The sequence below is a fragment of the Lygodium microphyllum genome, chromosome 17 (assembly GCF_053477565.2).
Source record: "Lygodium microphyllum isolate KBCC chromosome 17, Lygodium_microphyllum_v1.1.10, whole genome shotgun sequence".
Taxonomy (NCBI): domain Eukaryota; kingdom Viridiplantae; phylum Streptophyta; class Polypodiopsida; order Schizaeales; family Lygodiaceae; genus Lygodium; species Lygodium microphyllum.
Genome location: NC_141151.1, coordinates 51,283,199 through 51,308,866, shown reverse-complemented (window position 1 = coordinate 51,308,866; position 25,668 = coordinate 51,283,199). Strand labels below are relative to the sequence as shown.

The window sequence follows — 25,668 nt, the reverse complement described above, 5'->3', positions numbered from 1 at the left end:
TCTCTACAAATGAGAATCCTGCAAATTTGCTTACTAAAAGTCCCTTGAAAGTTACGACTTCCTTAGGAAGATGATGGATGTAGGACGAGATGGTGTCTATTCCTCATCTAGTTGTACTTATATATACACATTATACTTTGTTGGTTTTTCCTTATTTTCTCCCCACTTAGGCACATTTGCCTTTAAGTTGGAGGTTGCTGGGTGTTGAAGGCCACTTGTCCCTAGCATCCTATATTTATCTTATACTTACTACCCGCACACCTCTACACTATAGTAGGTGGTGGCTGCCTATGATTGCCACTTTATTCTTTATTCTTACTAATAGAATAAGGGAAGGTAGTTTAAAATTTTTGATTATTGAAGTTGCCACATACCGTCTTGCTTTCTCTTTTTGCTCTAGCCTCCATAGCTTCTTGCCTTCACTTGTACTCTCACTCTTGCTCAACCCTTTCACTTTTCACTCAAAAGAGTGTATGACACACAATGCCAGCCAATTGGTAACTCACCATGAAAACCATCTCCTTTATCCTCTTCCTTGCTTTCTCTCTCCAAATGTTATCTACATAAGGTGGGTCATCAATTCTATTGAATTGCACATTTCTTACATGTCTTGCTAATGACCGACATCCCTCTACTAATCATAACAAACCTAGTTTTGATGTAAAATCATTGTAAAAATTTCAAAAAGGCCTTCAAAATTTAAAGAAGAAGGTTTTAATACCTCAAGCTTTCCAAAATTATTGGCCATAAAAATGGTAGATGCATCTAATTTGATTAAAAATTCTCTAAAGTTTTGAGCTAAACATTTATCTATTTGGTTCTAAAAATGTTTTTCATGTAGGTAGATTGATATATATGCAAGTCTATCAACCTACATCGAGGAGAGAGAATGACTGAGTGTAGCAACCCTATGCCACTTCACACTTTGGTGGGATCCTCTTTTGCAAGGGGAGAGAGAATAATTCGATGAGGAGAGTCGTCTGTGGTGTAGGAGAGAGAATGATCTGCAAGGAGAGAGACCCCTGGCCTATACATGCAATCTAGTTGTGCCATATAAGGTGGAATTTAGAGGGTTCACATAGTACCTCCATTTTTAGGAATTTTTTTGCAATCAAATCGCCCATCCACACACCATTGATTTCCACTATCATGACGCATTGAACCCGAATTGACTTGCGCGTGGCCTGGGCCTAAAATCTACTTGTGCCATTGCTTGCGTCATGGGCCTCAAGATCTAGTCAAATTGCCCATCCACACACCATTGCCTTCCACTATCATGACTTATTGAACCCGAATCGACTTGCGTCATGGGCCTCAAGATCTAGTCAAATCGCCCATCCACACACCATTGGCTTCCACTATCATGACTCATTGAATCCGAATCGACTTGCGCGTGGCCGGGGCCTAAGATTTACTTTCGCCGCTGCTCCGGTCGTGGGCCTCGAGATCTGGCAAAGGTGTAGGTACTTCGATACGAAATTCTATTTCCATTTGATTCAATTCAAATGGATCTCGTTAGTAGGGGGCTGGAGGGGACTGGAGAGAGAGGTCTCCTCTGTCTCCCTGTCCGTGTCCGTTGGGTTCCTTCAGTTCCTGTAGGAGAACTCTCACTTCCTTCTAGCCTGGCTGAATGTTGTCTGCAGAGCTCCTCTTCTCGACCCGATCCAAGTCCGCACAATGGTCGCAGAGAACCACAGAGACACGAAGCACACACACAGGAGCAGCAGCAGAGGCGGCGGCGGTCGTGGCAGCGGAGACCGGAGTGTTAGCAGTTTCAGCGCCCTTAGTAGCATTAACAATAGCAATAGCCGCACCACCAACAGCAGCAGCAGCAACAACAACAAGGATTCTCCTTCACCTGGTAGGCTGGTTGGCCAGCGCGTAAGGAAGTTCTTCCCTGGTTTCGGTTTCTTTGAAGGTACCATCATCTCCTACAACCCTAGCTGGGAGTTTTACAAGGTCCTGTACGACGACGGTGACAGGGAGGATATGGACCCACTGGAAGTACAACAGTTCTTAATGGAGGCTCGAGCGAGAATGGAGCTGGAGCCTGTTGCTAGCCCTGCATTTGCTTGCTCCCTTCCTACACATGATTGCTTACTACCCGTTGCCAGTCACAATGTTGAAAATGTGGAGCTTAGTTCAGGTGAATGTGACAGAGATGTCAGACTGGCAGTTCATCTTTGTCCTAGTAAACGATCTCGACAGAGTGAGAGAGTATGTAATAGTGGGACTGTTAGTGTCACTGATGTGAAGAGAGGCTCGTCTGCAATTTTGGGATTGACCGGTCCTAAAACAGTGGCAGGCACAAGCTGGCCATCTACAGAAGAGACAGATTTTAATTCTGCAAAGGACAATTTGATTTTGAAACGGCCAAGAAGAGATACATCAGATAGAGAAAGCAACCAACCTGGACAGTCCAATGTTCTCTGTGGGGAAACTGGGAATTGGTCCTGTGAAGGTACCACAATGAAGGATGACTTAATAACGAAAGCTGAAGAACACATGTACTTGGCTTCAACCAGTAAGGATGTTGACCCGGGAGATGAGTTGCATACCTCCGAGAGCTCTATTGTAGTTGAATTTGGCATTGCCCAACCACTTTCTAGTGCGTCTACAAAGTGGGAACCCTTCTTAGAAAGCAATCCACCTGACGAGGCTAATACTCCACAAGAGGCCAGGAATGAGCCATTAGATAATATCACGAGGCAACTCAAAGTACACATGGATGAAAACTTGGGATCAACCTTTGAGGATGTAGGTGAGCTGCCTGCCTCAGAGAGCTCCGTTCTACAGGAATCTGGCATTATACAGTCGCCCTCTAACAAGTTACTTCCTACATTTCCACCTCTGCCACCTTCCTCCAACGATCTCTTGGTTAAGCAAGATTCAGCACTTGATTGTCTGGTCACATACAGCTTTTTAAGATCTTTCAGTCGAGCACTATTCCTGAGCCCTTTTAGCCTGGAGGCATTCCAAGATGCTTTGTGTGCAGAAACACCCACGGCTTTATTTGACTCATTGCATTTTTGCCTTCTGCAAGTATTAAGAAGACACCTAGAGAGGTTGTCAACTGCGGGGTGTGAACCTGCTCGAACTTGTTTGAGGTAGTGGATATGCCATATTTGTTACTTCAGCAGGCAGAGAGTAGTTTTGCTCCCTAATTTCCAAGTTAATTGTAAAATGTGTACCTCTTCACATATTTAACATATGTACTAGATTATGTTACAGGATTGGGGAATCTTTAGCAGGAAAAAGCAGGTTTTGGTGGAAGAAAATCGTTTTGACACCAGTGTTCCTTGTGCTGCTGTCAGTCTGACACAGGTTATGTTATCTGGCAGGCATCCTGATTGGAGTTTACTGGATCTTGTTACATGGCCTACACATCTGATGGGGTTCTTAGCTGTTTATGGCTTTCAGAAGCATTACGAGTGTACTTTCCCTTTAAGTATAGATTATTACAAGGTGGCTTCAGAAACCAAGCTGGCTGTCCTGAGTTTTCTTTGTGATCATGTCATGGATGCTGAGGAGATTAGGTTGGACATTGCTATGCGAGATTTATCAGATGTTCAAAAAGATTCTGAATCTGATGACTTCTTGCATTCAGTCAACGGTAGATTGTGCTGTAAGCAAAGTGGCTCCCTTTTGGAGGCCACGGAAGATGAGAGGGTAGGGTTGGGCAATGTTATAGAAGGAGATGAAAATACTGACGAATGCATGCTGTGTGGCATGAATGGAAACTTGATATGCTGTGATGGCTGTCCTGCTGCTTATCATGGGAGGTGTGTTGGGATCTCAAAATGTACCTTGCCTCCTGGTGATTGGTTCTGTCCAGAGTGTACAGGAGGTGGGGCAAGCAAAGTGCAGAGTAGATTTGCAGGTTTAAGAGGAGCAGATCTTCTTGGTGTGGACCCATGTGGGCATTCGTTTTTGGCAACCTGTGGATATGTCTTGGTGTGAGCATCTATCTTGTACCTTCTTCATACACCTATAGAACTGCTTATTGCAATGTGGTGATGTCATGAAAGTATTTCTAGGCTTACCTGCTACCTGCTTTTAACTTTTAGGGCTTCTGACATTGTTGATCGGACATTTTCCTTTACAGGACAGAGTCATATGGCAGTTCAAGATTTCATTATTATAGCTCAAAGGACTTGCCTGTCTTGTTAGATTGGTTGGAAGGGATGAGACCGCTCTGTGATTCCATCAAAACTACTTTGATGCATGAGTGCAGAAGCGTAAACAAGGCATGCAACAACCTGGATGGTTTTACTGCACAGACTGCTTCAGTATCAAATCAATCGCCAGAGATGATGAATTCGGCGGACTTTGTAAGCAACAAAAGTCTTGGGGGAGAACAGGGATGCTGGGATGGAAGACAACCAATCTTTGGGCAGTTTAGTGGAGGTGGTGAAAAGGAAGAGTGCCTTACTGAGTCACAAGCTCACTCGTATACTAATCTTTATGTGCTAGGTGATGCTGCTGCTACAGCGGCAGCATGTTTAGCCCATCAAAGCATCAAGAAGAAATTAAAGCCAAATCCTATGACCAGTCAACTTGATGCGTTCACTAGTGTGCCTGTTCAATTTTGCTGGCCAAGTGTCAACAGGAAACTGATGGAGCTACCAAAAGAAAGGTGTGGATGGTGCTTTTCTTGCAGCAATCCTGTCAGAAAAAAAGGATGCCTTTTGAACCATGCTGCTGAAGCTCTTGCAGCTGGTGCTTTTCGCATCCCTGGTGGTATCAGCCCTACTAAGTGTGGGCTGGGACATCTTCCTTCTGTTTCAGGTTATCTATTGTACATGGAAGAGAGCTTAAAAAGCCTACTATTGGGTCTATGGGATGATGTCGGGTTCAGAACTTCCTGGCAGAAACAGGTCCAACAAGCACAATGTGTCCAGGATTTGAAGGCTCCATTGCTGCAAGTAACTACCCTAAGCTGCTTGCCTATCTTACTCTATGCAAGCTTCAAAATTGACTGGTTTGCATTATTAAGTTGCAAACAATGTTTTAGAAGGCAAGCATATATTTTGATTGTGACTTTTGGTGTTGAGAGTTGCACATTGAGTTCTCGAAGGTTTTATTTTGTGTTCAAATATAACACTGCTGTTTGATGCAGCTGGAGTCGTGCCTCAGACCCATTGTTCTTTCAGGGAAGTGGTTCAGTAGTCAAGAAGATGCTCCAGTGCGGAGTTTTGGGGTATCGCCTGAAGTTACAGCCTTGCAGAACAGAATGCTAAAGAAGCCACAATATAGATCAAATGCAACAAGAAGAACTCAGGCTGAAATAGAACTTATTATGTCATTACAATCATGGAGGCAGAGTAAAATATTGAAGAAAGTGTTTCAATGGTATTTGTTACCATCTCAAATTGCAAGACAGGCTGGACGCCAAGGTAAGAGGTTTGGTAATTGTTTGCTATTCTTTCTGTTTCCGGAAATGGTGTGATGGCAAACTCTAGCTTACACCATGCAGGTGGTGTTAGAAAGATACAAGGGCTTTTATACTCAGAAGGCTTGGATGCTCCTAAGAGAAATAAGCATTGTGCTTGGCAAGCGAGAGTGGAGGCAGCTGCTACAGTCTCACAATTAGCTCTTCAGGTTGGTCCTATTGTTAAGCTATTTTTGGCAATTTAGTTGAGCTATGTACGTTAAGATAAACACTTTCGAGTCTATGTTAGTGTCAATGTCTCTCCCTGTTGAATCTTCTTTCTCGACACAAGGTGTTGAAGTCTGTCATCAATCTTCTCTGTCCTTTCTCCTTGCTTGCCTTCACCTCTTGACGTCCCTCCTTTTCTTTTTTCTTCCTGTCGCCCTTCTTTTTTGCTTGAAAGGTTTGCCATGAATTCTTGAGTGTGTAACAAGCGGGATACATAGAAACTAGGGGTTAGACACTCAGTTACACTGACCGGGGTATATAAGGTGTAAGAGTCCCAGATTAGGGCAGCCACTCTGCTCCTACTTTCCTCCTTCTCTCTTCCTCAGACCTCCTCAACTCTGCCTGTACTCTTTGCAACTCAGCCTTTTCTTCCTTGGTCATTCTCTCCCTGGTTTCTTGCCACTACTTTTGAGGAGTCTTTTTCTTTGGCCTCCTAGGCTCTCCTCCTTGGCCACATGGTATCTCTGGTTCTCTGTCCTCTCACTGTCCTTTCGCTCAATTTTTCTTGCTCCTAGGGTGGTGATCTTTCAAGTGTCTTCTCCACTTCCTCTTCATCTTCCACCTCTCCCATAGGCTCTTAGATTATAGTGGTTAGCACCATGCCAAGCCCTATAATCGATGCTTTTGATGATGATTTCTTCATTGCCATCCCTGCTATGGGAGTTGAAGACTCCCCACCCGCTAGTCTTGTACCTGTGGCTAGTGCCTTTACTGAATCTTTGATGGTTTTTGCACATAGCCATTCCAATTCACTTCATCCAGGGACTCGGCTGCAAGGCTTTCTAGCAAGGGAATTCCAATTCTGCTCATTAAGGCATTGTACCTTTGACTAGAGAATAGTGCGTGGATTGTCTTTGCTTGCAACCTAACTTTGGGAAGCTAGATATTGGCTAGGCTAATGCCGTCATTGGTCTGGACTAGGGCTTTTTCCATCCCCAACATGTCGTAGACATCCCTTTTAGATCATCTCTTAACCTTGTTGACTAGGTACAATGCTCTTTCCATCATTTCTGGGCTGAATTCCACCTCAACCTTGCAGGGTTCTTCTCCTTGTCACACTGTTATAGTGTCGCGATTCCTATTAGCATTGAAGGTTCGTAGGAACTTTGTACACTTCTTGTAGTCAACAGCTTGTCGAACCTTTTCCACGTACTTTCCCAAATTGCATCTAAGATGTTTGTGGACTCCGCCTAACCGTTAGCTTGAGAGTAGTAAGGTGAAGATTTCCTATGGATGATCAAGAAGATGGAAAATAAGTAGGCAATTACTTCATTGCTGAAATGAGTACCTTGGTCACTAACTAGTTTGATGGGGCAACTGAATCTTAAGATCACTTGCTCCCAAAGGAACTTAGTCTTGGTTCTAGCATCATTCTTTATCATGGCTCAAGCTTCGGCCCATTTTGTAAGGTATTATGTTGCCACAATGATGTATTTGGCTTGGGAGTACTGTTGCTATGAGATTGATTAGCCCAATGAAGTCACTGCTCAATTTTTTGAATGGCTGGCGTGCTATGACCTATCCTCATGAATAGGAACCTTAGTCATTGTGCAATTTAGTATCATCGCTAATGCTCTCCACATACATGGTCAAGTTCATAAACTGATTTGTGTACTCACATACAGTGAGGTTATGTTGGTCAAGAGTGTACCACCGTTCTTGCCAACCGCTCCTCCATAGGGGGCACAAATAATTGGATCATATGCATTTTAAAATCTTCCCAGTCAATGAACTAACGATTCTCTCAATTGATATAGTGCCACCATGTGTAGGCAAATCCTTCCAAGTGGAGAGAAGCAAAGATTATTTCCAAATCATCAGTGCAAGAATAGATATTGAAGTAAGACTCCAACTTGGACATCAATTCCTCCAAGTCGAATGGTGAGGGAGATTGCCCATTGTACTTAGTGAGGATGATCTTGGCACATAGATCATAAGGGCCATGCTGCCCATAAAACCCTTGCTATCCACACATCCCATGATGTCCATATATACCTTGATGTCCATACATACCATATGGTGCATTTATTCCATGCTGTCCATTATAGCCATGTTGCCCATGATTGCCAAGTTGGCCATTGGTACCATACTGTCCATGATGGGGCTGATTCATATAGGTTGCATGGGGGCTCCTAGGGAGAGTGGGGAAATTTCTCCCAAGGGTAGGAGAGGGCCTCAGTGGGGTGTTGGCTACATGGTTGATGGGGGAGCTCAATAGAGGCTCATCATGAGAGGGTTCACCTATCTCATACTAGAGTTATTTGCCTTCTCTTGGGATGAAGCTATAGCCAACTAAGCAACAAGAGTAGTGAGTAACTCCAAGGTTCGTTGAGTCCTCGAGTTTGAGAGGGCCATGTGCTCAATCACTTCATCAAACTTGGACATCATTTGGCAATGGTTGGTGACCATGGCATTATATCATTCCATGTGATGAAGCTCATGTTGGCACAGGGTGTGGTTAAGCAAGTTGTAGGGATCCGTATAGGGCATTTCCTCCTACATATCACCATGGTAATCTTGTGCCAAGCTTGGTTCATCATTCATGGAGGTCTTGGAGTCTCTTATCTCCCTCTGGAGTTCCTCATAGACCTTACTTTTTCCTTTTTAGCCAGCCATCTGGATGCAGTCCACAGGACCTGCTGTTAGTAAATGGGACACAACTTTTGGTAGGAAACTCCGATTGGTGAGATTTTTGATTCAGATTGGAGGGGACAAAGTCCTCTTCAAGATGGGCTATTAAACTTTGTGACAGAAAATGATCAGAATTTTCTGCAATGGAATTACTGTCTATCTTGCAACGGTCTGCACCCTGTCCACAGTAACCCTAGTGCACAAAAATGGGCATAACTTTCAAACCGTAGCTTTGATTGGGGAGATTTTTTATTCAAACCGGAGGGGATGAAGCCCTCTTTGAGGTGAACCATAGGGCTTACTCCCAGATACAATACAGAATTTTCTGTAATAGGATCTTTATGACTGTCCTGCTTGACTGTGACCAAAAACGTTGCCAGTCTCTTAGTGCAAAAACATTATATGGATGAGCCATATGCTGAGAGACCTAATCAACAACATGAATAGCATCCTGAGCATACTGAGCACCCTCCCAAGCATCATTGCATATCCATCTGCTCTGTCATCAATGCATAAGTGAAGTTTACTGCCATACATCTCTTCTATATGCATGCACTTCAAGAGTCATACATAGGTGCCATTAGCATTGAAAGGGTATCCAAGGGGGATCATTGCATCAAGGAAGGTGGTGAGCACGGGAAAGTACTTGCACTTGCATACAAGTGTTGGGCTCCGAAACACTGAGAGGTAGACAAAGGTTCCCCCGGACCAAGTTGTGTACCCATTCAAGGTCTTAAGTGATAAAGGAGAGTCACCTCTCTTTTGTCTTACCACCTCGCCTAGCATCGACCTTTCTCCTTAACCGGAGTATACATGGCAGGCATTTTTATTAAGCAATCAGCATGAGATGCATTGGAAAGGAAACATTGGGTCGTTTCATGAGATACAAGGAATGAACAAAGGCTTGGATAGGGGTTTCCTTAGCAATCCAGTGACTCATTGGTTGCTACTTACCCACTTACAAAGACTATTACTCACTTTGAGGCTTATCCAAGGTACACAAGACAAAGATGGGGGTTAATGTCAACCAATACAATTGATTCAGGATTAGTTATGATGCATATAAGAGGGATTGAATACTAAGCCTATGCAATCTTAATCTCTCCAACAAGGGAATTAAGCTTAGCAAGTGGATAAATTTGAGAGATTAAGATCAGATTGGCATACCTCTTCAATGCTTGGGGAGACGGTTGAAGCATAGCTCATCATGATGCCCGTTTGCTCCATCAAGCAAGCCCGGTTGGTTGGGGCATTCCCATGGAAGAAGACTTCAACATTTGAATGCTTCCATTGATGATGAGGGCTCCCGTGCTTGTTCCCGAGCTTGAACTTCAAGGATGGAAAGCTTTAAATGGAGCTTTCATGGCTGCCCACAAGAAGCCCATGCATGCTCATTTCCATATCTTCAATCCGGGTAAGAAAGATATAAAAATGGTGAGGGGTCTCCTGAGGGCTAAGCTCTAGAGGTTATGGGCTAGATCAAAAGCTTGAGCTAAGCTGTAATTGCTGCCCACAAATAGTGTACAGTAGGATGTTCATATTCGAGAGCTCAATGTCGGAGGGAGAAGTGCCAATCTTGCTAAAGGAATGTTCAGCCACTTGCCCCAAGGGGTCAAGAATGCCTAGGAGGTTGTCAATGGCTGGAGCAGAAGACAAGAGGAGTGCAGCCAAGGCTACCAAGTATCAAAAGCAAGCCTCTTGTAGAGCGAGAAGACTGACATGATTAGGGACTCAATCTTACATGAGTTGATCAGTTTGATTGACAACCTAGTGGACCAAGAGACTGACCACATGTTAGGACCAAGCTCCAATCATGAAAATGACCAGCTCGACTTGGAAGAGTTTCCAGTCTATATCCAGTAGATGATCAATCGGTACGATTTACAAACCAAGATGGAGCATCATGGTAGGCTGGCTGAGGATATCATAGCTGTGTTAGAAGTGGAGCAGCGGTGGAAGCATAAACATGTGCTGAAATAAACTGCTGAAACACAAGACAAAAAGAGAAAAGAAAAGAACACGATACAGATGAGAACTCAGATGTATGCACGGGAAATGGAATCCATATATTTGAACACGAGACAGTCGCATACAATAGTGAGTCACTGGCTGCGTGGGTACTGGCACTGGCTCCTCTCTCCACAGAGTCTGTAGATGGTGAAATGAAGTGACTGACTGAGGAGGAGCCACTGAGTATAAATAGGCTGAAAAAGTGGGGAGCAATAATGCTGGTCGGACAGCATTAATGCTGGCCGACTGGTGCATAAAATACTCCACTGGCATAAAATGCCACACCAGAAAAATACCTAAAATACCTAATAAAAAATGCCCAGCCCAGATCAAGCTCAGACTCACACATGAGTTGACAAATACTCTGCTAACACCCTCTCTCAGATCATGAGTGATCTGATACAATACAATAGTACAATGAAAAGGGATCAGAAACTATACAACATAGAACCACCAAGTAGAACCATGGATACCCAAGCAGTGGGTGATCAAGCCACCACCAAGGTGCCTCGGAGAGAACCTGATGTCGATGTTGATCGTACCAAACACCTGAAAATAGAGAAGATCATAGCATGTCTCTGTGTCCATCATCAATGTCTCGCAGGAGCATACAAGACCATCTTGTCAAAAATGCCCTTGAACATAGGTGATCATGGAGTCCCCGCCTTTGGCCAGACCGCCAAAGTGTCCCCTCATGTGAGCTCCAGACGAAAGCCTCCCGCTCTCTGTCAGATGATCAGCTCATCATGAACCTGGATGTCAATCCCAGCTCCAGGATTTGATACCACCAGACTGAAGTCGATGCGTCAAGAACGTCCCTCTCTGGAACCTGTGCACCTGTATAAAAATATAGATGAGGCGCGGCTGCCCCATTTGAACACCCGCTCACACTCCCTCTCTGGCACAAGAGAGTCGTGAGGGATGACCTCATCACCACCACTAGAAAGCAGCCGAGGAAGGGGCCACCAAGCCCTTCCCGCGATCCAAAGAAGAGGATCCCTTCCGCGCCTTGGACTTCACCTTGGTCGGAGGATCGGAGTCGAAGTCTGATGAAGGAGAGGACTCATCGGTAGAGTCAGCATCCCGCTTCGTCTTCTGCTCCTTCTTCCTGGAAGCCGCTAACTTCTTGCAGTCCTTCCGCAAATGTCCCTTCTTACCATAGTGGGAACACTGGGCCTTCGACTTCTTCTTCCCGTCACCCCTCTCTGAAGCTACATAAGCCTCACCTTCATAATGTGCTGGAAGCCGCCCCTGTAATCTCAAGGATGTCTCATGCAACTTAGCATCAGGGGAAGTGCACGGAGGAGCCATATGGAGAGGATAAGAAGAGAAGTAGAGAAGAGATGGAATTTAGAGAGGAAACACAGCCAAAACACAAGCACAGACTACAGAAAAAGAGAGTTCACATGCAATATAACCCAAAATCTGATCAATAGAAGACAAAATCTGCTGCAGAAAGTCAAAAAATCAGTCAAAAACTGCCAAAAACAGAGAAAACGGCTTGAAGGAACAGCCACCCAGCCACGAGAGATGCTGAATCAGCAAAACGTAGGCTGTAAACTGGAGAAAAACAGGTAGAAAACTGTCGCCAGCAGCTGTAGATGAAAAACGCAGGCAGCAGAGGGTGCGTAGGCAGCAGAGGGTGCAGAGGCAGCAGGCGATGGCAAAACTGCAAAAAACGCAGGCTGAAAACAGCCCCAAAACAGGTCGCCTGGCTGCGACAACAGTCGTCTGATCAGCAGGGGTACAAAACAGTCCTGAAATCAGCAAGAAAACACAGCAGAAACACAAATCCTGAAAACTGATACCATGTCAGAAGTGGAGCAGCGGTGGAAGCGTAAACATGTGCTGAAATAAACTGCTGAAACACAAGACAAAAAGAGAAAAGAAAAGAACACGATACAGATGAGAACTCAGATGTATGCACGGGAAATGGAATCCATATATTTGAACACGAGACAGTCGCATACGATAGTGAGTCACTGGCTGCGTGGGCACTGGCACTGGCTCCTCTCTCCACAGAGTCTGCAGATGGTGAAATGAAGTGACTGACTGAGGAGGAGCCACTGAGTATAAATAGGCTGAAAAAGTGGGGAGCAATAATGCTGGTCGGACAGCATTAATGCTGGCCGACTGGTGCATAAAATACTCCACTGGCATAAAATGCCACACCAGAAAAATACCTAAAATACCTAATAAAAAATGCCCAGCCCAGATCAAGCTCAGACTCACACATGAGCTGACAAATACTCTGCTAACAAGCTGACCTTGAGGAAGACTAAAGATTGGCCAAGAAAGCGTTGTAGGGTATAACTGCTTACAACCAGGAACATTGAGCTCAAAGGCTGAGACAAGAAATAGAAATGCGAGAGGTCCAACAATAGGACAGGGCCCAATGTGGAGAGGAAAAGAGCACTAAAGCTGATCTCACATTGAGCGAGCTTCTTACACAAAGAGACTCATAGACAACACAGTTGTAGAGAAGAGCAGAGCAACCCCAGCAACTTTGTTGCTAGCATGACTAGGAATCACTCTAAATTCGAGGAGCCAACCAAAGATACTTGTAGTTGCCAAGCAACTCGACAAGTACTAGCCCGACAACACCCATATAGCTTCATAGAGCAGTTCGAGCAGGTGTGCAAGGAAAACAGCCTAATAGAACCTTCTCAATGTGCACATGCTTTCGGTCTTTGCCTTGGAGATAAAGGACGAATGTGGTACACCAATCTAGATGACACTGAACGCAACAACTTCAATACTCTCAAGAGCCTCTTCATCAAGAGATTCTCTAAGGCGGGGTACTTGGATAACCTCATGGTTCGATTGATGAATGTCAGTCAAAAGGACAAGGAGGACATTCGAGATTATGTCACCCATGTGCGGAGTCTCTTTAAGAGAATCCCAGCCGGGCAGAGCGACCTAGTGAGTGAGTGGTCTCCACCGTATTCTCATAAGCGGAACTAGGAGTGAAGAGCTCTACAAGGCCTTGGTAGGCAACTTGAACTTGCAAAGGATGTGTTAGCTAGGGTCTTTGAAGAAGCCGTACGCGTAGATGATCTGCTCAAGGAGAGAAGCTGGAGAGCCATAAGCCGAGATAGTGTAGCCTCTAGAGCCTTAGAGACAACTACCGCTACTATAGCAAGAGATCTAGTCATAGTAACCAAGAGAAAGGGAAGAGTGTTGACCCAAGCCAAGAATTGGTGGATGTAAAGCTAGAGTTGGTCAAGCTCCAAGAAATGATTAGAAGACCTCCACGCCCTTACGTGCAATGTGTCCATGTGGAGGGAAGCACCTCCCGGCTGAGTGCACGGATCCTAGACCCAGACCTTGTACCAACTGCGGTAGGTTTAGTCATAATGCTATGCATTGCCGATTGCCAAGGTGATTACATATCCACATCTTTACAAACAACCATACTACTTGGGGGATAGACCACCACAATTCTAAAGGGAAGCTCTATTAGCTCTTCCAGTGCCTAATGATGCTAATCCAACTATCACCGGAATGGAAATCAACCCTACAGGTATAGCTAGACTACCTGGACCCTTTGTGACCCATTCACCGAGTGACGCTCTAATACATTATGTAGAGGAGCCAAATGAGAACAAGATATACGTAAACCCTTACATCTTGTATGACAATGAGAAAAATCCCATCTTAATGAACTTTAGACTGGTGCCATTGATGGCATTAGACCAAGGAAGAGGTAGAGACCTAGGAAGGAGGGCAAAACCAAGATCCAATCTCATGCTAGACTTGTGGCCCCCAGGGCATATCTCATCTTGTTGCCTGCCTTGAATGAGAACAAGCTAACTGGGAAAAGGCTGATTTGAGGTGCCCTGAGTGTGGAATCACTCACTTATATGCCGAATGTCCTAGGCGAAAACCATCTACTAGCTGAGCCATCATACCTTCTGTACCCTTGGGGCTGTTTGAAGTCGAAACACTTGATGGTGAGGCCACTCCCATCTCGTTGAACATCATGAGACTAGGGCACAAATGAAGTAGGTAGGTATTTCATTGCTAAGACCTAGCAACCTAGATGCGGCCTCGATAGGAAAGAAGACTCGCCAAAGGAAGAAAAAGAGGGTTGACACCAGAGTGACACTCAAAATGTATAATGCAACCACATTAACGAGAGAAAAGCAAGTGGTAGATGCAAAGGCCGAGACTTCAGCACATAAAACAACGAAGAAGGGGAGTGCCAAGGTTGGAGAATATCCTGATCTGAAGCGCCAAATGGAAATAGTTGACAAGGTTAAGGAGTGGATGAGAGAAGCCCAAGATCATCTAAAGGATGCCGAGCCCATCCCAGAAGATCAACGAGTTCTCCTTTGTAAGCATACCGGTCTCACCAACACACATAAACTCAAGAGATGCATCTACACCTGATGCAAAACAATGAAGACAAGGCTTAGATGCCATCGGTAGGCAAGTTGTTCAAGATCAGTGGCAAAAGAGTGTAGGACAAGACGAAAGGCAAGCAGCTAATGGCCTGCTTACAACATTTCTATCGGCTCTTGTAACATTGTCGATGGGGGATTTGCTTAGGAAAAGCCCTTCATTATGAAAGAATTGAAGCAATGGATAGAGGGATCTAACAAGTTAGGAGTAGCCGACTTGCATGAGAATGATGCAATCACAGAGATACCCAGCCTCACATTGAACTCAATGCCCAAGTCCTTGCATGTGAATGCTTTCTGGAAAGGCACGGAGATGCATGCGGTCCTACTAGTGGCAGCACTAGGAGATGTCATGAGAAGGGGGATTGTAGACATGGGAGTGGGAGTTAGTGTACTTAGCCATGCAATTTTGCATGTTTGGGGTAACCTGCTAGTGGAGACCGTAAGGTTTAATGTCACACTGGCTAATGGCATGTAAGTTAAGCCATCCAGAGTACTAAAGGTCTGGCCCTTGAAGATAGCATGTGTCCAGTTGTTGGTGAACTTCATCGTTATGAAGGGAGTATATTACGATATCTTGCTAGGCAGACTATGGATGAGGAATGCACAGGTAATTGAAGATTGGGGTAATGGCCTCATATTCCTAGATAATAGATTGGAGGTACTAAGAGTTGAGATGGTAGGATACTTAGAAGACCCCATCAATCAACTTAGATACCATCTCCTCTATCTTGAAAGGAGACACCCAAGTGGGAAATTTGTGTGAACCCTTGATGAAGTACATTCCCTATCTTAAAGACAAGCAGGATTGGATGCACATGCTAGCCACCATTAACCTAGCGTTTTCGGATTAGGAAGAAGATTATGAGCATGTGACAAGGATAGCGAGTGACTCCCGTGAAGCCATTGCACCTCAGATTCCAAGGGGTAAGACCCTACCATTAGTGTGACTCTATATGATGGCCAAAAACCCTAATAGGCAACAAATACCCACCCCTTTCCATATCCCGTTTAATAGACTTGGACTCCAAGGGATTCTTGAGTATCTAACAAGGGAGCTAGCTGGTAATCCAGTTGCTAATCTCAAGATGCTCCAAGATCTCATGAATAAACCAAGATAGCGGTGGACCAAAGTGCAAGACCTAAATCTTATGTACAATTGGATCAAACGGATAGAAAGAGAGTCGAGAATAGAGCTCTAGATGACGACGAGTAGTCAAAAGGTAGCAATTCAAATGATGAGTATAAGAATTACTATTCCTCGAAGGAAAGAAAAAAAGAAGAGGTCGAGATGATAGAGTAGGGCATTGACGACCAAGTAATCGAACCAACAAAGGTAGACTCCAAGCTACAGAGAGCCAACACAATAAGAATTGAAAGAGGAATCTTTAGAATTCAATGCGATCGCACTTAACTAGCTCACCTAGGTGTGATGGACTATGAGCAAGTAGGGCTAGTCCAGTCAAGTGTTGCACCTCTCTTTAGGACAAAGTCAACCTCATAGCTACGACCACCAGGAGAAACTCCATCCTTTAGCAAGGGTTGTGAGTTCAACTTGGAATCAAAGGTAAGCTCTGAGAGCGATCTAAAAAATACCCAACCACTTAAAAACAAATGCACCAAAGGGGACTTTTCGGTCCACCTAAGGTGTAGACGGTCGAAGAAGGAGAAGAGAGAGGACAACCAAAAGGGTTAGAAGTCGAATACCAAAAGAAAACCCAAGACCTACCAAAGTGCTTCACTAAATTCAAGAAAGGGGATAGGGTAGTGATCTTGTTGGGTGCAAAGAGACGAGGATAGACAAGTGAACTGATAGAAGGACCACTGGCCAAAGTCAAGGAAGTTGACTTAGCAAGGGAAGGGGAGAAGCCTAGACCCGTCTCTATAGTTGCTAACAATTTGGCTAAGCAAGAAGAAGGCGATCTTATTGCTCTCTTACGAGAGTATATAGACGTGTTCACTTGGTCCTTAGATGAACTCAAAGGATTTGATCTGAGAATCATAACATATAACATCCCAATGACTCCTGATGCAATGCCAGTAAAGCAAAGACCTTACCCAATGAATCCAAAGCATGCTCACCCCGTGAAGGAAGAGATCGACAAGATATTTCAGACAAGATTAATCTACGAGATTGAGCACACGAATTGGGTGTCACCCATTGTAATTGTCTTGAAGAAATTAAAAAATCCAAGTGTGCATGAACTATAAGAAAGTGGACGCCAAAACTAAAAGACAATTATCCACATTGCCTTACTACATGGAGCACATGCTTGAGCGAGTAACAGGAAAAGAGGCCTATAGTTTCTTGGATGGCTTCTTAGGTTACAATCAAGTTCAAGTACACCGTGATGACATGCATAAGATATCATTTACCATGAGTGGGGTGTGTTTACGTACATAGTCATGCCATTTGAACTGATGAACATACTTGCTACCTTTTAAAATTTAATGTGTACCATCTTCAAGGACATGCTTAGATGAGAGCTAGGAGTATTTATTGATGATCTATGCATGCATTCTAGCTAGAAAAAACACTTGGATAAGCTTCATGATATCTTCGAATGATGTAGGATATATAGTCTCTCTTTAAACCCCCGAAAGTACCAATTTTGGGTGAAAAACATGGATGCAGCTTAGGGCACGTGATGTCCAAGAATGACATTGCCCCATTGACTCAATGACTCCTCTAAGATCAGGATTATTGTCGACTTGCTACCACCAACCAAATATAAGGGAGTTTAGTGCTTCCTAGGACATGGGGTACTATATCGATGCTTTGTTTTGAACTATGCATTGATTGCTACACCACTCTACAAGTTGCTAATTGTATTCGAGTGGACTAAGGAGTACCAACACGCTTATGAGGAATTAAAAAAGGCTCTCACTACCACACCAATTTTATGAGCCCCAGATTGGAACATGGCATTCCATGTGCATATTGATGTGTCAAAGTTTGTCGTTGGGGCCGCTTTGTGCCAGCCTAGTGAGCATAACCTTGATTATCCAGTGAGCTTTGCTAGCCGACAACTCATGGATACATAGATTAACTACTCCACAATAGAGAGGGAAGGTTTGGCCATGGTATTTGCTGCAAAGAAATTTTGGAATTATCTTTTGGTTATACCCTTTACCTTCTTTGTTGGCCATCAAGCCTTGCTTTATCTTGTCAACAAACCTTGCACTACTGGACGCATAGCTCAATGGTTACTTCTGATTTTAGAGTTTGACTTTTTTTATGGTTGTACGCAAGGGCAAGCAACACTACATGGTAGATCACATATCCTGCATACCCATAGGAGAGGCCTTTGGACAAGGCATTATAGATTATCTACCTGCTGATGCACACCTTTTTAGCATGTCCAGTGAGAAGGATTTATTCAGAGCTCACTTGACACCTTATTGGGCTGATGACATAGTCTAGATCCTGGAGCACGGACTACTAGAGAGACCTATTGAGAAGGCTGGGCTAAGGTGCCTTATCCTTAAGATTCAACCCTATCAATTGATCACCGACCAATTCTATAGGTTAGGGCAAGATGGACTATTGTGGAGATGTGTATGTGAGCATGAAATGCATGATGTGCTGATTGAAGCACATGGTGGAATTGTCAGAGGACACTTTAGCGGAGATATTACGGCCCATAAGGTGCTATAATCTCAATTGTGGTGGCCAACTCTATTCCGCGATGCTATTAAATTCATAAAGAATTGTGACAAGTGTCAAAGTATATCTATGGGATGGAACCGAGTCTATCGGCAAATGTCATGGCCCAAAAGCCTACTACACTATTTGAAGCAATTGAATTGGCCGAGAGAGATGCAAGGAAGTATTGTAAATATGAACCTTTTCAACAAGGGTTTGGACAGCCCCACATCCCTTCAAGATCAGCCCCATATGGAGGTGGTTTCCGAGGCACCTCTGTGCCTAATAACAGCCTCAGAATACCCACTTACCCCACCTTCCATGTTGAAAGAAAACAAGGAACTTTTGGGACAACATTTGGCTCTAATGCTGAGAATAAATATGCTGAAAATAAATGCATCACCTTCCCATAGCTCCAGTGGCTGACGCTTCATTTCTCCGGATGTCGTGAAGGAACGGAAGGAAAAAGGCCTATGCTTTAAATATGGGGATTTGTACATTGCTGATTATGCCTCCAAGTGTCCTTCAAGAGAGCTAAGGTCAAGGTCCATAGCATGTATGTCATGGAAGATTGGCACAATGATGAGGATGACCTACCCATCGACCATGTTGAGCTTGTTGAGGTTGTAGATCACGAGCAGTTCTATGAGCTGGAAGATGGGTTTTCTTTTGACCCGGGTGGCTGTCCATCATAGATACTTGATTTGACATCCCACCCGTCTACCACTTTCCTTTGCTCCATCTCCTTGGATGCTTGGACGGGTTCTTGTAACCCCAGTACCCGGCCCATTCAAGGAAGTATCCATGGAAAGCATGTCTTCATCCTTGTGGAGAGTGGTAGCACTCATAGTTTTGTCAATAAATCAGCCATTGAACAGTTGAAATGCACCCCTACAAAATCACACACCCCTTTGCTCCATCTCCTTGGATGCTTGGACGGGTTCTTGCAACCCCAGTACCCGACGCATTCAAGGAAGTATCCATGAAAAGCATGTCTTCATCCTTGTGGACAGTGGTAGCACTCATAGTTTTGTTAATAAATCAACCATTGAACGGTTGAAATGCACCCCTACAGAATCACACATCCCTTGAAGGTCCAAGTAGCAAATAGAGAAGAAGAAATCAGCACACATGTATGTTCCGTAGTCCCCTTATGCTTGGCTGAAAATTACGTGGCATTGGTTAATCTAATTTCCCTAGATATGGGCCCCATTGATGTTGTCTTGGGTTGTGATTGATTGAAATAATTGAGGAAAATTGCTATGGACTTCTCTCAGCTCTACATGGAGTTTATGATGCATGGACAGCCCATCCGCCTAGAGGGAGTTCAAGATCATGCTGATTTTCAGCGCATTATAGCAAAGCAACTCAAAAGGGAGTTTAAGAAATGCTTACAAATCTTTGTCTTGCAATTGAATAAGGACAATTCAGGTCAGCCCTTTGCAATATCTAATGATTCAGCCTTGCAGGTCCTACTTGAGGAGTATAGTGATCTATTTCAGATGCCTACAGTCCTTCCCCCTAAGAGACAAGTGGACCACCCACTTGATTTAGAGCCCTATTCCAAGCTAGTAAACACCTTATAGACTCTCCAAGTGTGAACGTGAAGAGGTTGTAAAGCAAGTCAAGGAGTTGTTGGAGATGGGTTTCATTGAACCGAGTTCTTCCCCTTATACATCCCCTGTCCTGTTAGTTAAGAAAAAAGATGTCCCTTTCTGCATGTGCATTGACTACAGAGACTTGAACAAAATCACGGTGAAGAACCACTACCCCATCCCACGGATTGATGACTTGCTAGATGAGTTAAAATGGGTATGCTTTTTCACTAAGATTGACTTACGCCCTAGCTACCATCAGATTCATATGAGAGAGGGAGATGAGATCAAAATGACCTTCAGGACTGATGTTGGGCTTTATCATTTTCTAGTGATGCCTTTTGGGTTGACTAACACCCCTGCCACATTTCAGAGCCTTATGAGCAAAATCCTTTAATCCTTTCTGTTCAAGTTTGTGCTTGTTTTCTTTGATGACATCCTCATTTACAGCAAGTCACTAAACGAGCACTTTGCACATGTCAGAAGGGTGTTTGATATATTGAGAGAGCATTGACTCTTTGCCTTGGAGAGCAAATGCACCTTCATGCAGACATTTGTGGAGTACTTGGGATACGTTTTGAGCAAAAATGACATACAGGCTGACCCAAAGAAGGTGCAATGTGTTAGGGACTAGTCCACTCTATCCACCACCACTTCATTGCGTGACTTCCTTGGTCTCTCTTTATTCTATAGACACTTTAATAAGCACTATGCCACTATTGTAGCACCTTTGACTGATCGATTAAAAAAGGAGTCATTCTTTTGGGATGCTACTGTTGATCATAGCTTCAAGCAGTTAAAGGACGTGCTTGCTTTCACCCTCATCCTTGTTTGCCTTGACTTCTCTAAGCTATTTACCTTTCATTGTGATACCAGTGGTAGGGGTATTGATGTAGTATTGTTGCAAGAGCATGGTGTGATTGCATTTGAGAGTTGCAAGCTTGATGAGAAGGAGATGCAAATGAATGTATATGACGAAGAGATGTTGGCTATCCTCCATGCTATCAAGAAATGGAACCACTATTTGTATGGCAGCCGCTTTCAAGTAAAAGTAACCACTGAGTCCTCCAGTACTTATTGAATGAGTCCACTTTGACTCCTATGCAAAGGCGATGGGTGGCAACATTACAAAACTATGACTTTGACATTTCTCACACTTCAGGCAAAGATAATATCGTGGTTAATTCACTCTCTCGGATGTGGGCATGTAGAGTATTCTCTATTTCAGAATTGTATAGTGATTAGATTGAAGAGCTTCAAGAAGCTTACTTGTTAGATGATCACTTTAGTCACATCTTCCAGAAATTACAGCATGGGGTCATGGCTGAAAACTCCCAATATTAGCTCAAGCATGGCCTTATTGGTCCCATGGCAAGATTGTCATCCTACACACTTTCCCCTTCATACAGAAGATCATGGAAGAGATGCATTCTTGCCCCACTGCTGGTCACTTGGGTGTTTTCAAAACATATGACAGGATTGCCAAGAGCTTTCATTGGAAAGGCTTATGGAGGGATGCCAAGGACTTTGTGACCAAATGTGTTCCATGCCAATGGAACAAAGACAGTACACTTAGGCCTGCTAGCCTCTTGTAGCCCTTCCCTATTTCTAAAGTGAAATGGACTCACATCACAATGGACTTCATTACTGGCCTCCCTATGACCAAGAAAGGGTGGAACAGTATCTATGTGGTAGTTGATCGCCTCACCAAAGCTGCCTACTTTATTTCCACTAAGACCCAATACACTGCCTCTCAAGTGGCCACTCAGTTTAGGAAATATATCTTTAAGTTGCATGACTTACCACAAGTCATAGTACATGATCGGGATGCTAAGTTTATGGGCAACTTTTGGTAGACAGTTTTCACATCCATGGGTATCAAGCTTGCTCCATCCACTGCACACCACCCTCAGACTGATGGCCAAACTGAAAGAGTGAACAAATGGCTTGAGACATATTTGAGGCACTTTTGCCATGATGTACAACACAGTTGGGATACGTGGCTCCACTTGGCTGAGTTTGCCTATAATAACTCCATTCACTCTAGCATTGGAGTTTCCCCTTTTGAGGCCTTATATGGGTATAAGATTCCCCTCCCTACATTCTTTTTTAATGATAAGATAAACCCTTAGAGTGAGGCTGAGTTGGATCGCATGCAAGCTCTACTTCAGCAATGCAAAGTAAATCTTCAAAAGGCACAAATGCACATGAAACTCTATGCTAATGAGAAAAGAAGGTATTGGAATTCCAGGAAGGGGAATTAGTCGTCTTGAAAGTGCCCAAGGCTCGTTACTCCACTCTCAAAGAGGGCAGTAGTAACAAGTTGGCCCACCGCTTCTATGGCCCCTAACGGATCCTGAAGAGAGTTGGTGACTTGGCCTATTGATTAGTGATTAGAGCTTCCCCCTACCACCAAAATCCACAATGTATTTCATATCAGCCAGCTGAAACCCTTCATGGGCACCTTAGTGGACTATGTGGAAGAAACCCCCTCTCCTTCTTTTCCCCCCCGCCTAATAGTTGAAGAAGGCACCACTCGTAACTCAGTATATCCCTGAGGCAATCATTGGGCAATGAGATACTTAAGGTCTCGATCGATCAAGGAATATCTCATTAAATGGCAAGGCCTACCCTTGGAAGAAGCCTCTTGGTGCCCAACCACCATTGTCAATGAATTTCCCCATCACTCTCATGAGCACACCACCAAGATCCACGGACCATTATTGCTTCAAGTGTTTCAAGTAGAGAGCAATGGCTACCTCTCACATAGCTGTGTGCACTCTCCCACACACAAATGTAGTGAGCTTACCTTTGAATCTAATCGAGTTACCTTCTCCCATGAATTCATCGGTAGCTTCACGATCCAAGATACACTTCAAACAAGATCCATTTCCAAGCTCCAAGTTCCAAGCTTTGACCTCCATAGCCACATGTGCAAGAAAGGAGAAGAGAAGAAGATGATGATGCTTTTAGAATTTTATACTTACCCAAATCTTAGGCATGTGCATCCTACTTAGTTGAAAGTACTCGTCATAAGCTTCGTTTCGACATGTGTACGCCCCATTTGGAGCAGGTTACCAAAAGTTATGACAATTTTACCTCAGCAGGCCAGTCATGGACAACATACTGTCCCTAGTCTTTACCACCAATTTTCATTGTAATATGGGTGAAAGTAGCATTCTGTACCCCTCCCTACACCCACCCATCACTCCCCTCTAATTCTCTTTGTTTTTGAGGGCAAAAACCTTCAGGGTGGGGATAGATTATAACAAGCGGGATACATAGAAACTAGGGGTTAGACACCCAGTCACACTGATCGGGATATATAAGGTGTAAGAGTCCCAGATTAGGGCAATGAGTTATTATCAAGAACACACTCTTCACCTTCATCTTCAACTTCCATGGCTTCCTCCTTCTCTCTTCTTTTCTGTCTTTCTCTCTCCTGTTTTAGTCTTCTTTTCTCTTTTTCTTGCTCTCTCTCTCTCTCTCTCTTTAGCTCTTCTTCTCTCTCCTCTTAGTTTCATTCATTACAAAGTGCCTGCCCTGCTTCATGTCTGCTCTCTTAGTTAGATTTTTTACTCCTTGTGACGAGTACACAAATAGATTCGAAGATATCCTTGTGACAGCTTGCTTATGTAGTAGCAGCATAGTCCAAGAGTCAATGATGATTGGTTGGCAAGGGTGGTGAGCTTGTAGAGTCCACCCTCTTGTGTGGTTATCCATAGCACAGGACATGTGGATGCACTTTCAACAAGATTTGCGGGTAAAGGTCTTGATTTGATAGAGAGAAGGCAACTTTGTCCAAACCTCTGTTGTGGTCTAGATCTTGCAAACACGTACAAGAATTGAATCTTGGTGGTTCATGAAGATGAAAGACCAAGCCAAAAAGTTGAAACAATCCCAAAGAGTTGTCAGTGTTGATGTGGTGGGCAAAGGTCTTGATTTGATAGAGAGAAGAGAACTTTGTCCAAGTCTTTGATGCGGTTCGGATCTTGCCAACATGTACAAGAACCGAATGGCAGCTCATGGAGAGGAAAGATTGGGCTTGAGAGTTGAGTTGATTCCAAAGAGCTGCTTGGTCAATTGTAGAAACAATAGAAGGATCCTCCATTGGATGGGGAATAGGGGTAGTGACAAAGGTTTATAGATCAAAGGTATCCAATGTACACTCCATTTTGTAGGACCAAATGATCCTTCTTGGGCAATGTGGGAAGAATAGAAACTTGCAGAGATGGTGCCATAATGGGTAGATGGGGTCCTTTTGTTCAACTGCGAGTCTAGATAAAGAGAGAAATTGGAGATGTATGCGGCATTGATGGCTCCGTTCTTTTGGACTTGTAAGAATGTCAATCTTAGTGAGGTTGGGGCTCCAATCATCAATCTTCTTCTTTGCGTTGATCCTCACAATCTTTGGGATTGTGACAGTCTTCACAATGATTGATGAGAGTGTTGATCTTTTTAAGTGTTGGTCCTCATCACTATCTTCAATCTAAATAAACCTCAATGATCCATTGATCCTTTGAAGTATTTGCACAAACACACCAAGAAATTGTTGTATTTTGATGCTAGGTTGCTTGAACGTTGTTGTTATGGGGATGTAAAATTTTAATGCTATGCTTGGCATTTCAGCTTAGATATTAATGAAATGTGCTTATGTGAGGTGTACATATGATGTAAAAGTCTGCTAAGTCACAATGATGGCAAGGACCTTGAGATGGTAGTGGGGGTTTGAAACCAACCTTCCTTCTTGGATAGGGTAGTGAAAACTTGATTAAGCACTTAATTACAACAATTAACAAATTCATAAAACTGAAATGCACACTTTGCCATACAATCTTGGATGTTGGACACCTTGTTGGCCCCAAAACTAGGGTCCCGTGCAGCATTTCTTTAACTTACATTGCAATTGGGAGGAGTACAACTGAGATCTTCACCTAGGACTTGACCAAAATGGATCCTTGATTGGCCAAATCCTTCCCCAAATCAAATGGGATGGGCTGGCATTTGAAATCCTTGGCAATTCCTTGAATTGCAGCTGCTAATTTTAGTCTTCTATGCCTCCAATTGCTAGCATCGGTCCCAATGTGGCTGCTAAATTGTAATTTTTGCTGTAAATTAGGATTTACAACAGAAATTCCTTTGCTGTCCACCAGATTTGGCAATTTGCTCCAAATGGCTGAGTTTTACTGAGATTATCAGAGAATAAGTTGGAAAAGGAGAAATAATGCTGTAGAGAGAGAAATATCTGGTTTTCTTTGCAGGAGACTCTCCAGGGTGATTGCTGCCTTGTCTAGGATTGCCAAGAAGCTATCGCTTGCTGCCCAGAAGCCTCAAAAATGCAGTCGCCAGCCCTAGGAGGGGTCAATTCTGCTGTTGCTTGTCTTCTCAGGTTACCATTGGTGCAGTCAGCTCTCTTGGAGGTACTCTCGAAGGGCATTATTCATTATTCTTGTTAGTCAGTGGGCATTTTCAGTAGACATAGTGTATGAGCAATTTGTCATGCAAGCGATGGTGCCATGTGGTAGTTGGAGGACCGATTGCTGATTATTTTATTCATTTATGTTGTAGTCGGCAATTTTTGATCAAGTCAACTAGTTTTTTGCTGGCCAATTGCATTATTTTATTGCATTTTTTTCTCCTATTTATCCCACTTCACAGCTTGTCCCACACACTTGCTTTCAGGTATTGGTAGGAGAGACTTGGCTCGAGGAGATACATGTGTCT

The 25,668-nt window shown here is 43.8% G+C and overlaps 1 protein-coding gene across 3 annotated transcripts in view; it reads left to right on the top strand.

Moving 5' to 3' along the window:
• Window positions 1-1,475: 1,475 nt before the first annotated feature.
• LOC148021884 (DDT domain-containing protein PTM-like) overlaps window positions 1,476-25,668 on the top strand; it is a 61,792-nt gene continuing 37,599 nt past the window's right edge. Inside the window, exons 1-5 of one of the 3 annotated variants that reach the window (XM_087697403.1) lie at window positions 1,476-3,107; window positions 3,342-3,956; window positions 4,106-4,925; window positions 5,120-5,396; window positions 5,477-5,601. In XM_087697403.1, the coding sequence (XP_087553529.1) occupies window positions 1,678-3,107; window positions 3,342-3,956; window positions 4,106-4,925; window positions 5,120-5,396; window positions 5,477-5,601 (3,267 nt within the window). In that variant the 5' untranslated portion in view covers window positions 1,476-1,677. The remainder of the gene's footprint in view (window positions 3,108-3,341; window positions 3,957-4,105; window positions 4,926-5,119; window positions 5,397-5,476; window positions 5,602-25,668) is intronic. The other 2 variants (XM_087697401.1, XM_087697402.1) reach the window with 2 other exon arrangements.